This window comes from Dioscorea cayenensis, chromosome 12, assembly GCF_009730915.1.
Source record: "Dioscorea cayenensis subsp. rotundata cultivar TDr96_F1 chromosome 12, TDr96_F1_v2_PseudoChromosome.rev07_lg8_w22 25.fasta, whole genome shotgun sequence".
Taxonomy (NCBI): domain Eukaryota; kingdom Viridiplantae; phylum Streptophyta; class Magnoliopsida; order Dioscoreales; family Dioscoreaceae; genus Dioscorea; species Dioscorea cayenensis.
The window spans coordinates 2,502,058-2,520,159 of NC_052482.1; the positions used below are offsets into that span (position 1 = coordinate 2,502,058).

The following is an 18,102-nucleotide window of genomic DNA, read 5'->3' on the forward strand; positions in this document are numbered from 1 at the left end:
AGATATCCGGTTTTTATACATGTTAGAAACCCGCAACCTTCCCACTAATCTTCTAAACATAGTGGAATCTACCTTTCAAAGATTATCAAAACCTTTGAAAGTTTGATTCCACATTCCAGCAGTGTAGTAATGGAGTTGCACCTTTCCATATGGAATTCCTTTAATATTGCTTCCCATGCATAGGCCTTTTTGAGAAAGAAAAGGTTCCTTCTTCATTCTGCTTCACCTCAATGCCCAAATAATAACACATGAGCCCCAGTCAGTCATTTCAAACCTTGCAGATCATTTGTTTTAAATTCTTCAATGATGGTCCGATTATTGCCCGTGAAGATCAAATCATCTACATACAAGCAAGCATACATGACCTCTCCATCTTTATTCTCTTTCACATACTGAGCATGTTCATATGGAGACTTTTGTGAAGCCATTTTTTCTGAAAAATATTCATCAATGCAATTATACCAAACCCTTGGAGCTTGTTTAAGGCCATATAAAGCTTTCTTCAACTTTAGCACTTTGTCTTCTTGCCCTTCAATAATGTAACCTTGTGGTTGATTCACATACACCTCTTCTTCTAAGACTCCATTCAAAAAAGCTGATTTTACATCCATCAAATATAGCTTCCATCTTTGTTGGGCTCGCCATAGCAATAATCAAAGCTGACTGTCTCCATCACGAGCCACGAGAGCAAATACCTCATCATAATCGATTCCTGCTTTTTGGGTGAATCCTTTTGCCACAAGGCGAGCTTTATATTTCTCCACTTCTCCTTTAAAGTTTTTCTTTGCTTTGTAGATCCATTTTACTGCTATAGGCTTCTTTCCTTTAGGCAGCGTTGCTAACTCCCACGTTTCATTTCTATTAATGGCTGTTATCTCCTCATTCATAGCCATTCTCCATTCTTCATACTGAATAGCTTCTTCAAAGCACATTGGCTCTATATCTGCAAACAAACAGAATAGAGTGGAATCTTCATTAATTTCTTCCGTCTCTTCATATAATTCAGCTATGCTTCGCATACGAGGTGGCCTTTCAGATGAGCTGGGAGAAGACAAATCTCCCTTGATCAACATGAGACACTTGGGATGACACTTGCGGTGTAGTAACTTCCACAATCTCACATCTTCGATGAATCAGTACCTAGAAACTCCTCAAGTAGGGGAAAGAATTTGTAATTTTCATTTTGAGAGATTTGCCACTTCCAAGAGCCTTCTTCATCAAATTTTGCATCTCTACTAATTATAGTTCTTCTAGTTTGAGGATTATAAAATTTATAACCCTTTGAGTTCTCAGCATATCCCACAAACACCAACTTCTCACTCTTATCATCTAGCTTGCTCTTTGTCTCATCCGGGACATGAACATAACTCGACACTACCAAACACTCTCATGTGAGATATATTTGGCTTTTCTTCCACTCCAAGCTTCTTGTGGTGTTTTTGCTTCAATTTCTCATGTGGGACTTCTATTACTCAAAATAGGCGCACATGCTACTGCTTCAGCCCAAAATTCCTTCGGCATTAATTTAGTCTTTAATATACTACGAGCCATATTGAGAATTGTTCTGTTTTTCCTCTCTACAACACCATTCTGTTGAGGTGATCTCGCCTCGATCAACAAATGAGCGAATACGATTCTGAGCTGGTTGAATTGTTTGGATGTAAACTCCCTCCTCGATCGATTCACAATGCTTTTGATCAAATAGCCACTTTCATTTTTCAGCTTGAGCTTTGAATGTCTTGAAGACTTCAAGTGCTTCTGATTTTTCCTTCAAGAAATAAACCCAAGTTTTTCGGGTACAATCATCAATAAATAATAAGTACCTATTCCTTCTAAAAGAACTTGGTTGGATAGGCCCACATATGTCAGCATGTACTAATTCAAGTGGCTTAGAAGCTCTAGAAAGTGACTCCTTTGGAAAACTCATCCTTGATTGCTTCCCATACATACAACATTCACATATTTGATTAGGATGATGTATGTGCGGCAGACCATAGACCATGTTTTCCTTGAACAATTACTCCAACCCACCCGAAATTCGGATGACCCATTTCGAGGATGCCAAAGCCAGAGAGATTACCCTCACGAAGTCTTCAAGCTCATGGGAGTGTCATAATTAATTTGCAACTTGAACATATTGTTCTTAGATAATGGCACCTTTGCTATTATCCTCCTTTTTCCATCTCTCATAAGTAGCCCATTCTTGTTCATATCTATTTCATACCTTTTCTCCAATAGTTGCCCAATACTCAAAATATTTGTTTTCAAAGCTGGTACATAATAAGCTTGAGAGATGAATTGATGATCACCATTTTTTGATCTAATAAGAATATCACCTTTGCCCATAACTGGCACTTTGGTCTTATCACCAAAAGAGATGCTACCTTCTAACACTCTCATCAAGGCTACAAAATAAGTCTTTATTACCGATCCTATGATTCACTGGCTCCGAATCAAAGAGTACCAAAACTTTGTATTTCTTTTCTTCTTCTCCATTGCAAGTTAATAATAAAGGTTGACTCTTCATTTTTCCTCAACCTCCACATAATTTGCTTTGTCATCCTTGTTTGTCTTCAACCAACAATTTGCTGCGATGTGACCAAATTTCTGACAATTATAGCACTTTACATTGGTGTATCTACCACGCCCCGACCACCTTGAAACCAACCACCTCACGCCTCTTCCTCTAAAGTTTCTTTTGCCCTAACACTTGACTCTTCATCTTTAGAGAATGTTACGCGGTTTTGCCTCTTCCACGTTGCCATGAAATCGACCTTGACCTTTGCCTCTTGTTCTTCCTCGTCTTCCACCATGACCTTGAGGGCAATTGTTGTTGTGAGTCCCCTTTTCTCTCAAATTTAGATTTGCTTGCAGAACATGAACAACAGTATTTTCTCTTTTCTTCAGTCTTTCTTCACGTGCCTGTAAAGAACCCAACAATTGATCTCGATCATTGAATCCAAATCTTTGGATTCTTCAATAGTTGTCACTATATAATCAAATTTTGCGGTCAATGAGCAAAGAATCTTTTCAACCATTTGAACATCTTGTATAGTCTCTCCATACCTTTTTAATTGGTTGACAACTACTAGGACACTATTGATATATTCTTCAATTGTTTCTGGCTCCTTCATTTTAAGAGATTCATAGTCACCCTCAAAAGCTACGGCACACTTTAATCACCTTATCTTTCCTCTCGAAGAATTTCGTAGGATCTCCATGCATCTTTTGCACTTATTCTTTGAAAGCAACCTTTTTCAAACATACCCTCATCTAAACACATATGAATGAGGGTAGGCGCTTCTTGATCTTTCTTTTTGCCTTCGAAGTGCATCCTTTTGAGCAGTTTGTCAATCCTTCTTCATTTTGCGGGTTGCTCATAGCCCTTCTCAACTATATCCCAAACATCTTGTGATCCCAACAATGCCTTCATTCTAATACACCAATTCTCATAATTCTCCTTTGTGAGTTTAGGAAACTGAAATGGAAACATGTTGTTCATGATTTCTGGAAAAGATGAACTCCTTCAAGACCTTCCTCACAAATCCAATCACCTTCTCCCTTATCAAATGATGAATCAGCTTTATGGATCTTCACACCTCCACACGACTCACGACTCACGACTTCTGACTTACACAAATGAGCCACGATTAGAAGAAATTAGGGCGGGTCTCCGATAATCCGAGATCGAAGAAGAAAATCAGCACAATCATTAGCATCTCTGATACCACTTTGTTGAGAGAAGAACACAACTTATCTCAGATGTACACAAGCTTACTAATAATAACTCTAACTTGTTCTCAACTTGGATGAAACCAAGTGTCAATTAAAATATAGAACAAGAAGCAATTAAGGCATAGAGTGCACCAGATTTAGTGTATCCTCTTGAACAAACCAAGCTTCGGTTGCATCTACGAGATCTGCCAACAAAGGAGAAGAGGAATTGATGAAGTTCTGCATCTATGTTGATGAAGAAGGTCACAATGTTACTGCAGATAGAAAAGAGGGCAGCAATCACACACATTCCATCATTCTCATCCTTACTGTTAACTTTACAAACACTTTATAAGTTTACAAGTACTTGATCAAAAAACACATATCTCAGAGACAACCAACAACATACACCACATGATTTAGAAAACACATCTCAAGACAAGCTATTAAGCATAGACATAATACAAGTTTATTTTACTAACACCTCCTTCATTCCTGCTAGCATTTTGATAATCCATTGTCCAACCAATTCAACACTGGTGATATTCAACTCAATGAATTTATTTTAATATATAAAAGGTAACCAAAATGAATCATGCTTCTATTACAAAGAAAACTATCTTAGTAGAAGCTAGAATTGATTGGCATACTATAAATTATACTCTCAAGTTGTATGCTTTCATGACATATATATTGGCATTGGCATGTATGCCCCTAGAATGTTTGTTTTTTTTTTTATATATTATATACATTATTTACCATGTGAGAAAGATTCAAACTTCTTATCATTGGGCTAGAGATCTATCAGAGTTTTTCACTCCAATCAGTTAACAGATTTAAATTTCTTTCACTGATTCACAAAGCTTGATCACTGAATTTCACACAAATATCAATGAACTCTGCTGAATCACAGTTCATATTATGCATTCAAGCATCAAAGTGACAATCAAACATCAAGAAAGACATCAACAAATTCATCTAATTAAGCAGTAGTTCATCCACAGCTACTACTAATCAGAAACATTGATTCACCAATTGAAATCAACAACAGTAAAAGAAATCCTTACAAACAACATCAAAAGATATAGAACTCCATGAGAAATCCTCTCTAATGAGAGCAATCCTATCAACTGAGAACTAGGCCAAATCCCTTTCCAAGACTTCAATTGTTCTTCCTTCCGGACCCTTCCCTCCTTTTATATATATCACTGCTCACGCGAATCATTAAGCCATAACGAAATTCTCGTATGCACGATTCACCCATCTACGCCTCGCGGACACCGTCCTTTGTGATTGGGTGCTACATTCATCAGCTCTCTAGACTCCTCCACGTGGCTTTCATTAATCTCATCATCTCCACCTAGTCTGACTGCAGTCAATATCCTTCATCAAGACATGGGTTTCTTCACCCATATACAATTCATCTCTGAAATCACCATTTGACTGGTCAATAACGCCCTGTTTCTCAACAATTCTGAATGGAAATATTTCGCTATACTAGGGTTGGTCAAAATGTTAAAAATTGCATATAAACTCCCATATTAATATATTTGTGTGTATATCTTGAAATCCTCATATTTTTGTATGTATGTGAAGGAGCATTTACTACGGAAATGGGAATTTGGAGGAGTTAAATAGGAATGAAAATGAGCCAAAATGAAATAAAAATATAAATCAAGAATATATTTGATTGGAGATATATGAGAGGCTAGTTCATTATGAATGAAAAAAATAAAGAAAAAAAATATGGTAAAATTATTTTTGTACATATTACATATGTAAGTAAATAATATTATATATAAAATAGAGATTTAAGTTAAATGATAAATATTATTTAATTATAAAATATTTTAAATAATATTATTCTACTTATTATAATTAAATATTTAAACTAAATATCTCATTTTAATTATTATTTATTATTAAAATTAACTGTTTAGCAACTTCGTGATTTCACTATGTTGCTCCAAATCTTGGGCTGAAATGCTTAGTTTTGTTTAAGATTATATATTATGGATAATTTCATCATTTCAACTCTGAAGAGTGAGTAGTCTTTCCATTTTTGAAAGGATTGGGATCCCATCTAGGATATTTGATCACGTGGTATATCCAAACGCACTATAGATCGAGATGGCGGGGAATTGAGGGAAGAGTAAAAATCTTATTACTCGATAAAAAGTGATAATCATAGGCGATTTTCTGCGCTTTGGAGCTTACAATAAATAATCGAATAAAAATAACACTAAGAAAAGAGATAATTTGAAAATTTGCCAAAAATGGTAAATTCTCAAATATCAGCAAGAAATAAAAGGATTAAAAAATAAATCTTATTACCTTTAAAGCGAACTACTGGTCGAGATTTACAGCGCAAGATATAACGAAAATCGATTATTCTTAAAAATGGCGAGATTAGAGTTTTAGAGGACTAAGCGATGAAATTTGGCGAAATTTTGGTATGACTCACGAGTTTGTGGGACACAAACTCTTACTTGTGTTCCTTGACCCGTTTCCCATCAAATGGGCACTGTTGAGAACTATAAAATCCGTCGCCTACCAAGTGCTCTAAATACTCTTACGTCGAACTTCTCCATGCTCACTTTGCATGCCAAGTTATCATCATCCCGAGTCATCGATTATTTTTATTTCTCAGTCACTCTTTCTCACTTCTCTTCACTCCATTCATGAACATCAAATAAAATCATGGATTCACACAAGAGTGATTCCCAATCTATCACAGGAATCAAACGCTGCCCAAGCTAGCATATATATGTGAAAATAAAAACAAAAATTGTGGCAAATGACCCTCTTGCTTTTGCATATAATATAAATGGATACTTAGATATCTCATCCAAGCCACAACGCGGATATATATATATATATATATATATATATATATATATATAAAAGCTTTGCAAGGGTCTGAGACAATGCTATTATGTTACAAGGGTTATAGATGTAAAATATAACTTTAGTGTTTAGGTATAAATGCAAGTTTCCCTACATATAGCATAAGTAAACTTAATCATACCAGTTAACCATGTGGTGTGTCTCGTTGGAGGTTATCTTAAGTTACTAGGTTGTCCCAATACCTACAATGGAACACCTGAAGTTAGGTTGTGGTTTTCCCAACAATCTTTATCTAATTATTTAAATAAATATAGTCGGCAATTAATTTTTTTAAAATACTGATTTAAAAAACAACGTATCATTAACTAAAAGAATAGTTTTAATCTATAAATATTTATTTGGTCTCTATCAACATACTAATTTGATTGTAAAACGTGTTGGTAGAAGTATACAATTGGTGGGTTCTCCCTATTCAATAAAAAAGAATAAGGTTTATTTAGCCAGTGGCGGAGTTAGAAACTATAATGTAGAGGCGAATTACAAAAGAAAAGAAAATCAATTAATAAATTTTTTATATTTTTTTTTAATTTACTTAATGTTAATTTATAATTTAATTTATAAAAATAAGTGTCAAACAATAAATTTTAAAATACTCTACTAAAAATACAATTTTATATATTATATAAAGTAATTTGTAAAAACTTTTTTTAAAATATATTGAATAAAATAATTTATAAAATATTATTAGGTTACATAAAAAAAACATTGTAAATATTTTTAAAAATTATTATGTTTTAGAGGATAGATATTAATTTGTTAAAAATAATTTTTAAAAAATAAAAATAAAAACAAAAACCCCTAGAGAGAGAGGGATATTTTAAAAAATAAAATAAATAGAGAGAGAGGATACTTCAAAAAAATAAAAATAAAAAGAGAGAATGCTTTCAAAATATCAAAATCCAAAATCAAAATCAAGGGGGAACCAAAGGGGTGGAGGTATTTTAAAAAATAAAATAAAAATAGAGAGATAAAAATAAAAACAGAAATAGATTATGAGAGAGAGAGAGAGAGAGGGGTAAACAGGGGGGGCGGGGGTTCGCCGGCGACACGGGGGACGGCCGCCCCCCCTCTCCCTCCACCCTTATATTTAGGTGCAGTGCAATAGGTGTAGGTAGTGTTCTGTCCATTGAATTTCTAACACATGTCCGAAAAAATATATTAAAATATAATAATTTTTCATAATGTTTTTACTCTTTTCATTAAATTATTCATCTCAGGACAAGTATTAGAAATTCAATGGTGAACTACATGAAATTCACCTATTGCGCTTCACTAAAGTTTTCTAAAAAAAAATGTATAAACTTAAAAAACATTGTCAAAAAATTGTTATAATTGAAATAACCAAATGTTTCAAATTAACCAAATAATTCAGTTGTTTTAGTTAAAAAAATGTTTTATTTCTTATTATGTCTATATGCAATTTTAGTGCCATTTGTTAAATATTGTTCACTCACTATTGGTGTGAGCCCCACCACTTAATTAAATCCTAGCTATTGGTATTATCTTTTAATCCTAGCTAGTTGATTTTGTTTTTCGGTTTCAAAACCCTAGACACATCTTCGGTTCCTTTCTTTTAGATGGCGTTAGGAAAGAGAAAGACCTAGTCTCGACTTTCTCTCCCTATGCGAGTGGTGTCGTAGCGAGGAAAGAGAAGGATCTCGCCGTCACGGCGGGTTTGATTGATTCACTGTTATTGTTGAGGTAAGAACCCTCTTCCTCGGATCTTTGAAAATATTGTACAATTATTATTGTTATTTTTCTAGATCTTGATATGTTAATGTCGGATATTAGTGATGGATGGGTAAGGTTAACTTCTCGCTTGAGGAGTTTGAGATTAATTTGATAGGTTTCAGATTTCGTTTTTGATAATGGCAGAAACTCATTTTCGATTTTAGAGGTCTTAAAGGCATAATTTGGAGGAGTAAAAGTAAATAATAAACTTGTAGAGTTTGATGTTAGCTTTGTATCTTCAAATTTCAAAATTTTTCCGGGAGTAGTATCCATGTAAATTATAGGGCTTTAAACTCAAGTGACATGGGACGACTTTTATGCGACCCTTGAGAATTTATTAATTTATTTCATGATTGTAGAGTCTGATTAGATTTACTTATATAAGAAAGTTGTATAAGATGATGTTATCTTTTCCTTTGTCAAATTTTAGAATTTTTACCACTGTAAATTGTGAGATATGATCAGATTTCTATAGTGGTGCTCAATGGCATTTCTGTAGGAAGTATGAATTTTTGATCGGAGAATTTGAGGATCTTAGATATTAAATCAAGACTCACGTTTAATAGTAAGTTGTTCAATTTTGAGTTAATTATATGATCTTAAATTTTGACCTTATTTGAAGTTATATGTTGTGAGATATCTTTATTGGAAGAGACATGTATGAAATTGTTGGTTTGCATATTTATGATTTTTAAAAGTGATCGCTTAAATTGTACAGTTCTCAAATCTTTGTGAGATTTGGTTATGTTATAGATGTAGATGTCTAGTTTTTTCAGTAGTTTGAATTTTCTGATTTGGGTTAGAATTCGCAAAGCTATGCTAATTTCAATCTTAAGAAGAATTAGTTATTAGTCCGACTTTTGTAGCTTCGAATGTTTTTTGCATTCTTGTGGGTTTTAGAATTTGTTTTGTTTGTAATTCTGATAGGTCATTTCCCAAAATATAGGACTTTCTGAAAAAAAACTCTATTGGTGTGAATTCAAAATTTGGTCGTTAGACAGGTAAGTATCCCACATATAAATCCTATTATATGTATATAGTTGAAAATTCTAGTCTTTTTGAATTTCTAAAATTTTTGAGAAAAATGCTTATTATTTTGAATTATATTTTGAATTACTTATTTATTTATCATTTGAAATTCGTATGTAAGTATTTAGTTTTGGAAATGAATTAGAATTATTTTTTTATCGACAGCAGGATCATCAAATTTATGTATTACATTACGATAAATATTTGAACATTATGTATTTTTGAGCATAGCAACATGAGTCCCCAACTAAGCTTTGCAATACACTTTCATCGTTTTCAGGTTAAACATTGACCCAGTGTCGACATGTATATGTGAAATAAAAACTATAGTTTTCCCATTATTCACGTCGGTGAAAAATAGCGAGCCTCGATAATTACGGCTCGAGGTCACGGGGTAAACTTATGAGCTCTCATATTTCACGGCTCGAGTCAGCTGGCGATAAACATATGACGCTCGACATTTTGTTTTAGCAATAGTTATTTGTGGGACATATATGCTTGACTTTTTGTCAGTTATGTTTTATTGAAAAACTTATTTTCTGAATTTTATTCTGATAAACTTGTATTTTATTATACTTGTTTGAGTTTTGAAATTTTGAAACTTTTATGATCCCAGATATTTTTTAGTGGGTACTATGGGTTGTCAAGCTCATGTCTGATTGTTTAATTTTTCGGACCCGAGTTTAATAACTCACCATTTTGAGAATCGGGTTTTTGAGGGCCTTGCACCTCTTGGATCTCGGCACTTTGGGGTCGCGGCCAGCTTTGTCGATCTGCTTGGAGTGCAGCGAGCCGGGTTCGGGCGTGACGATTGATAAATCGAAAATCAAATCATATAAAATATCTCGACAATAATTATAAAAATAAAACTATCGTTATAATTGTTTAACGGTTAAACATTTGATTCTCATGCAGGAAATTAAGGTTTTGACTCTCAAAGTTGAGAATTATTAATAAAAATTTGTGTGGTGAGTGGCTTGTCCATATTATCAAAATTAAATAAATAATAAATAAATCCCCAAATAATATCTAAAAGTATCTTACAAATCCAAAGTCACATTTTATCATAAAAATAAACAAGTCAACCAGCATATAAGGGTCATTCTACCCAATTAATTCAGTCAAGTAATATTTTTAAATCTCTTGCCGAATCTAAATAACTAAAATTCTAGCATAAAGTGAAGGAATCCGTCAATATAGTCCAGAGAAACAAGGAGTTTGCAGACCTCAAGAGGATGAGCCAAGTGACCAGCCCTTCATGGACTAGTGTTAGTGTTGGCCAACTGTGCATCAGTACTTGTAGCTCTCGGCTCTCTTAGGGATCTCTCTCTCTCTCTCTCTCTCTCTCTCTCTCTCTATATATATATATATATATTTAAATATATATATAAGGAGCTACTATTTTGTTTTTGTGTGGGTCAATGGACTTGTTTGCTCAACACTTAGGGGCAGTTTGTTTTGCAAGGAATAGAGTTGAGGAGGAATGAGATATGAATGAGATAGGAATGAGAATAAGGGGGATGGATTAGGAATGAAATGAAAACTGTGTTTGGTTGAAAGGTATGGGAGAGTAATTCATTGGGAATGGGAAAAGTAAATAAAAAAAATATGTGGAAAATGTCTTTTATGCCCTTGTAGAGTAAATATTAAATAAATAAATATATTGGTCAATAATCTTATTTTATTTGTAATATGTTGTCATTATTGTTATAATTATTTTTTATAATTAATTTTACAACCAATCTTCATTATTAATATTGTTGTTTTGTTACCATGTTATCATTTTATTTTTATTATTTTAGAATTAATTTAATTTTTTATTATTATTGTTGTTGTATTTTTATAGTATTAATTTATTTTTAATATGTTATCATTATTATTTGTTTACAACGTTCTCAATATGTATTAAAAAAACCATTTCATATATCCAGTGGAGAGCATGATAATAATGAATATAATCATTCATATTGATTATTAAGACATAATAAACTAAATGTGAAATGTGTCATAACAATAATAAATTGGTAACTAAGTTTTTCAAATAAAAAGTTTTTTTATTTTTCATCCTTAACTAAGTTATATATATTGCCAAGTGCGTGTGTTTTTGACATGTAACTCAAGTGATCAATGCAACATTTATTTTGGAAAGTGAGTGGTGCTTTATTTTCTTTAAAGAGTAAACTAGCCTTTTTATTCAGCTTAGCTTGTTCCTTCTGAGAAAATGATAGCCATTTTTTTTATAGCCATTTTTAAAAATTTATTTAGATGATAAGATTTGCAAATCAAACATGAAGAAATTTCAGAAGATAAGAAAGAAGAAATAAAGAACAAGAAGAAGAACAAGAAGAAGAGAAAAGATCTAGAATCTTGAGAGATCAAACAAGGAGAAAGCGAGCGAGGACAAGCTTGAAGATACTAACTAGTATCCATCAAAGAAAAGTGCAAATACTAACAATTCAAACTTAGAAAAAAATGCAAACCTTGAAGATCACGCGGTTTGGCGGGGACGGTTTCTAGCACATCCCGAAGCGGCGGTGGTTTCTCCGCGGACCAAAGGAAGAGGAAAGGAGAAGGACAAAAAGTTGGATGGAAAAAGTTTTAAAGCCAAAGGGTAAAAGCGGATATTTCACCATCAGTTGGGCATTCTCAACCAATTATCTTGAATGGTAATCAACCTCTACATATCTCATTCCCCCAAAAAGAAACCTCCCACATTCCCATGCATTAGTGAACAAACGCATTGGGCCCATTCCTAATTCATTCCCCAATCCATTTCAGATCGAAACCTTGCAAACAAACAGCTCCTTAATTAGTAGACCTTTGTATTTGTCCCTTTTTATTAGCTACTTATTTTGTATGCTATTTTTTATAATGTACTTTTTTCTCCTAATAAATATAGATTTATCCATTTTTGTAAAAAATATAGTATAAATATAAAATACGAGGAAAACCCTAATAAAACCAAATTGAGAAAATAACTTAATGAAATTGAGTGAATCCCAATAGTTTGGTTTTAACTGAATAATAATCCACACTCAAAATGCGCTACTGCCTCTTTCCATGCCACTATTTCTTTTCTTAATAAACATTCTAGAAAAGATTCAACATTTAGCGATAATGGGTGTCTTTGTTAGAGCCTAGGCTGAACTCTACGATCAAAAACCAACAAGGGAAAGCTAAAAATAAATAAATAAATTCCTCAAATCAAAATGTAAGTGTTTGATGATTGATTATGGACTCATGATTTGTGGTTTAATATTTGTTGAATTCAAGCTATAAGCAAACCAAAAAAAATAAAAAAAAGCATAGTTTTAATACAAACAAGTTTTTGAGGAAGCTTGACAAACGCATTCAAATCAATAACAATGGAAATCCTTAAAAAAAATATAAATTGAAAGTAATGAAAATAAACATTTATTTGAAGAAAAAACTAAAATCAGAGAAAAACCATGAATAAATCAATGGAACAATTTTACTAAAATAAGAAACATTACACAATTACCTTAAGTCTAATTAATCTTTGGATTCACTGGTGTATGGTCTTTAATACTATTGCCAATGATATATAAAATATGAGCACGTGATATATTTAGAAAAATTTTTCATACACTGCTCCTCGACACATGATTTGTTTGTATTTACCTTGAGAGTACGAATATCATCCATCTATCACGAATCACGCACTGGTGGGCTTAGGGATTGGGCTGGGCCCAGCCCAGCCACAAAAACCTACTTTTTCTTAGTTTGAGAATTTTTATAACAGTTTGACAACTCAAGGCAGACACAATAACTCGTTGAGCTTTTACAGTAATTCATTGACCAATAAATATCAAATGAGCCAGAGATTAGAGTTAAATCCAATTATAATCATTGTATTAGAGTCACTATGCCTTTTTAATCTTTATATTACAAAAATTACTAATTTGATCTCTCTATTATTTCGATTGGGCAAATCAAGTCTAATTGAAAACGGTCATCAGCTTTTTCATTCAGTATTGCTAATGTGGCTTAAAATAAGTGATGGTTTGTTATAGAAAATGAACATATATAAAATTTATACCATAAAAATTGATAAATATAAGATGTTTTAATTTACAAAACTAACATTGCATCAACTATTAACAAATTGAGAATAGATTACAAAATTAATTCAGAAGAAAATTTCCTCCATATTAATCTAATATACCAATGCTCTATTAAAAAAACATATATTCTCATATATATGTACATAAAGCACCATGTATGCTCTCCAGCTGATTAATTATTCATTAAAATGATATTATTTAAGTCAATTATATATTAAGGGCTAATTAATAATTAGTTCTTTAATATTGTGCTTTGTTTGGGATTGCAGATGTGGTGGAATCTTCAAAGCATGGTGTAGAGTTTTGGAGCATCTTGTGAAAGAGAAGTGCTACATCTGCATGCATGCAATCAAATAAAGGTATTTAATTATTTTTGTAGCAGTTGTTTATTCTCTCTTCCTCATGAAGTGTGACTTGTCTTTTGCTCTTCTTCATTCATGTGCTTAATTCTTTAACTAAAATTAAATTTAGATGCTTTGTTCCCTTTTACTTCTTAATGAATGGTACCGTTTGATAAGAAAAGAATATGTTTGTAATCAATTAATGGTATTGTTTGTGTTGTTGGTAACTCTATGGTCATCTAAAATATTGCTTGATGAGATATATATATACTATAGAAATATTATTAATTGATATCCATTCAAATTTACCAAGAGATCAATGAGCTTGGATAATTAAAAGAAACTTTTTATTGAGTTTATTCCATGAATTTTTTTCTCTTTAGTAAATACTTTTTTTTATAATTGTTCTACTAAAATATTTTGAATGAATTAATTAGTATAGCACAATCGCAAATAAGTAAAAATAAATAAAGGTTAATCATCTTCATGAAAAAATTTAACATAATTTCTCTTCATTAAATACGTGGAAGAACACGTCCTCTACGTATGTTAGGAAAAAAAATGATTCGAGAAACTACCCAGCTATCTATTTTATAACTTTCCACTTTCACTATAAAACTTTTTAGTATCAACATCTTTAATATATTTTTATTTTATTCATAAATATATCTTTCAAAAACTTTAATTATTCCTTTTGGCTTAATAAATATAGTTCTAGTTGTAGTTGTTTCCAACATACTCATAAATTATTATATTTTTAATCTCAATTAACATACAAATGCCACAAATGGAAACACTACAAACCGAACATTTGTCTTTTGGAAAGCATTATGAAATTTCCAAATACAATCTCAAACAAAACCTCTAATTAATGAGTCAACACTTTAATTTCTTGATCAGATCAATACAAGACCTAACTAGCATATAATACATTCATTCATTGCTTAATTTAAAGAGTCCCATAATAATATTGCAATCACTTGCAACACACATGCACACATACACACAAAACCATGCATACAATACAAAACACACCTTTCAGACTAGTACTACAACAAATCAAATCTTCAAACCCTAACTATATATATATACTTTGTTAGCACGTACGTCACCAAACAAACAGGCATGCATGCATGCATGCATGCATGCATCCGTGCATAAGATATGAAGAAACCCAACCTAATTACTGCATATCAATAACCCTAAAAGTCTCCCTGTTCTTGACAACAATATCATACATATGCATGGACTTAAACCTTCTGAAATCTTTGGGAAGGGAGATGAGGTCCACAGAGGATCTTTTGTGGAATTGAAGAAGATCAGGGTCATCATAATACCTCTCCCAACCAAGGCTTAATAACTTTCCTTCAAGAGATTCATAAGAAGTTATCACTTCATTGCTTGGAGTGTGGAGCAAAACCTTCTTACGTGCTGTTGATGATTGTTCATTTGCAGGGTTTTCCACCAACTTCACCACCCCATTCCTAAACAACCATACTCCTGACATGGCTAAAAGCTTCCTTAACTTGTTTTCTGTATCCAAGTTATATATCTAGAAAGAAAGAAAGAAAGAAAGAAAAAAGGATATATTGTTTAAGAAGATGATGAAGTTGTGAGCGAAAGGGAGTTCATGGTGTATACATATATAGGTATGATAAAGAAGAGACTAAAAGATTCTTATGTTTGCTTTGGAGACAATGGGGGTGTATATATTATTATCACCTTGGTGAAGAATAAAGGTGAAGTAGTACTCCACACATTACCAAACAAAAGATGATGTGTTTATAAGTCTATTTTTGTTCTCTTTGTAATTTGTTTTTGTAAGAATGATGATAAGTAGGGTTTTGTTAGAAAGATGTTAAGTTTGGTCTACTATATATGTATTAGGGTTTAAGGGAATGATCAACTTGGTTTTTCTATTTCTTTTTATATAAATGTTTGCTTTGGAAATAAAATGGGTTTGTATGCATGCATTATTATCACCTTGATGAAGAATGAAGTTGAGGTAGTAATCCCCTAAAATGCACCAGATGATATATTAGAAGTTTATTATTATTCTTCTCTAAGTGAGAATGATGATAAGAAGTTTTATTATAAGAAAAGATATCATAGATCTTAAGTAATGATCAGTTAAAATCAAGAGGTTGTCTTTCTTTTATTTCTGTCTTATATATATATATATATATCTTATATGTAAAACTTGTTTATACTTGATAATTGGTGTAGTTTTTCTTCTTGATAACATTTTAGAATTAGATCGCATTTCTCAAGATGCTTAATGTGCATTACTTTTGTGGAAAGGGCTTTTGTTTATTAGTACACTTTCCTATATAGCTTGCACCTTAAAAAGAATGGCTTATTAAATTTGTAGTTTGTAGGGTGGGACATTGGAATAGATATATGCCCATAGGTTTCTTAGATTTGTTTTTGGGGTGTTTTAATATGCATCCTTTACTCTAAAGAAGGACATTTACTGCCTAACTTTCTTTGACTTTTGCATTAATTTTAGACTTGTTATGCATGAAAACCTACTTTATGTTCATTTTTATGCAACATTACACGCGTACACGTGTAGTTTATCTTAGAGAACTTATTCTAAAGCTAATTAATTGTATCAATAATGATAAACCAAATACAAGTTTAGTAAAATTAAAAATTAATTTATTTCTTTTTCTTTCTCTTTGGGTAAATCATCAACCAACAAAGAAAGATAACTAAAGGTGTACGTGTATAGACGCATTGCTAGCTTACTTGCAAATACAACTTAACCGGTTTTCTATATTTCATGTTTTGATGTAAAATCAGTAAAATTATTTAAAATATAAGATAAATAAATAAATAAATAAACAATAATATTCATGCATGGCTTGAGAATATAGAGAAGGAAAAAGAAGGCATTCTCTCATATATATACAATTAATCTTCTCCTAACAAAAATATTCCTATATTAGTGTCTATGAATTAAAGTAGAGATACTAGAGAAGAAACAAGATACTAATGCACCAGGAAAGTTGAGAGTGTTTTTTGTCTTTTTCCTGTTTATAATTGAGACACATAATTAGACAACCATATTCCTAACGGTTCTCTTTTGGTGAATTTTATTCTCCATTAACACCTTAAAACAAGGAAAAATCCTAATCTATTTTGGAAATTTAAGCATTTGGAATCATTTACAGATGTAGCTTCTTTTCTAATACTATAAATTCAAAAAGCTATCATCTCTTGGGTTGTGTTTAATGCCTCACATGTAATTTTTGGTAAAGCTAAAGTTAGAAATAGATGTGAACAACGAAAAGCGGGATATGTACGATTACGTTTAGTCACAACTGTTTATTCTAAAAGATGATAGAAATGTGTCATGTGTGTTTACATAATACTTGACTTCTTATTGTCTTCTCTTTAAATATATATATACAAGTATGCTTTGCATGCGCATGCATGCGATGTCATCAGTACATGTAGAGATCGCATGAATGTCTGGAAGCATTTTCTTGGAGTAAATTCCATGATCAATTCAAACTTTTATTATCGAGATTTTCAGCTATGTTGCTTTGCAGTTTGTGACTGTTTAACTCAATCCAAAAAGTCATTGCAGTATACCTACGTCATTATTTAAATTTATGAGAATTTTATCTTAAAAAAATCTTGTGGTTTCACAAATTTGATTTGCAAAATTGGAACAAATTTTTTTTTTCTAAATTCATTTAGAGAATACATGGTTTATCCCAAAGACTAAATGAATTCATATATAAAATCATGTCGCATGAGCAGATTTTTAAATAAAATAATAATTGTGTTCTTGCCAAATAAAGAAAAATTAACATCATTAGATCTAATGAAGAAACCAAAATTATCGATGTTCTTGTTTTTGTAAATCTCACGAAACCGCAAAATTTTGCTTTTTTTTAATTTTCTTTTATTTTTGGTGGATTTTGTGGTGGTAGTGGAGGAAGGATCAAGCGAATGATCCATTCGTGTATTCTAATTTAGACAATCAAATTGCACCAAATGAGAAATAGGGTCACTGCCACATTCCCAGTTGAAATAAATCAAGCAAATTTATATTAATTATACCCTAGGACCTATGTAAACATAGTTTTAAATTTTTGTTTTGATAAAATAATTTTAAAACAAACTGAGCAGCCATACTACATTTAATTTTTAACCTAACAATTTTTCAACATAGCATAATCTTCCTTGTCCTAAGGTTTTCTTAAAATTTGAGATTTCAAATTTTTTTAGATTTTCAGCTAAATTTGTAAGTTATTGAATGGTATACACCGAGATTTAAACCT

At 31.8% G+C, this 18,102-nt stretch overlaps 1 protein-coding gene across 1 annotated transcript; it reads right to left on the bottom strand.

Moving 5' to 3' along the window:
- Window positions 1-14,672: 14,672 nt before the first annotated feature.
- Window positions 14,673-15,405, bottom strand: LOC120273998 (flowering-promoting factor 1-like protein 1). The gene has a single exon (XM_039280745.1). It carries the CDS (start codon window positions 15,312-15,314, stop codon window positions 14,991-14,993), a length of 324 nt encoding a protein of 107 aa, XP_039136679.1. The 5' UTR covers window positions 15,315-15,405; the 3' UTR covers window positions 14,673-14,990.
- Window positions 15,406-18,102: the final 2,697 nt, after the last annotated feature.

Excerpts from the sequence above, each read along its gene's own strand:
- LOC120273998 (XM_039280745.1), bottom strand. The coding sequence starts at position 15,314 with ATGTCAGGAGTATGGTTGTTTAGGAATGGGGTGGTGAAGTTGGTGGAA.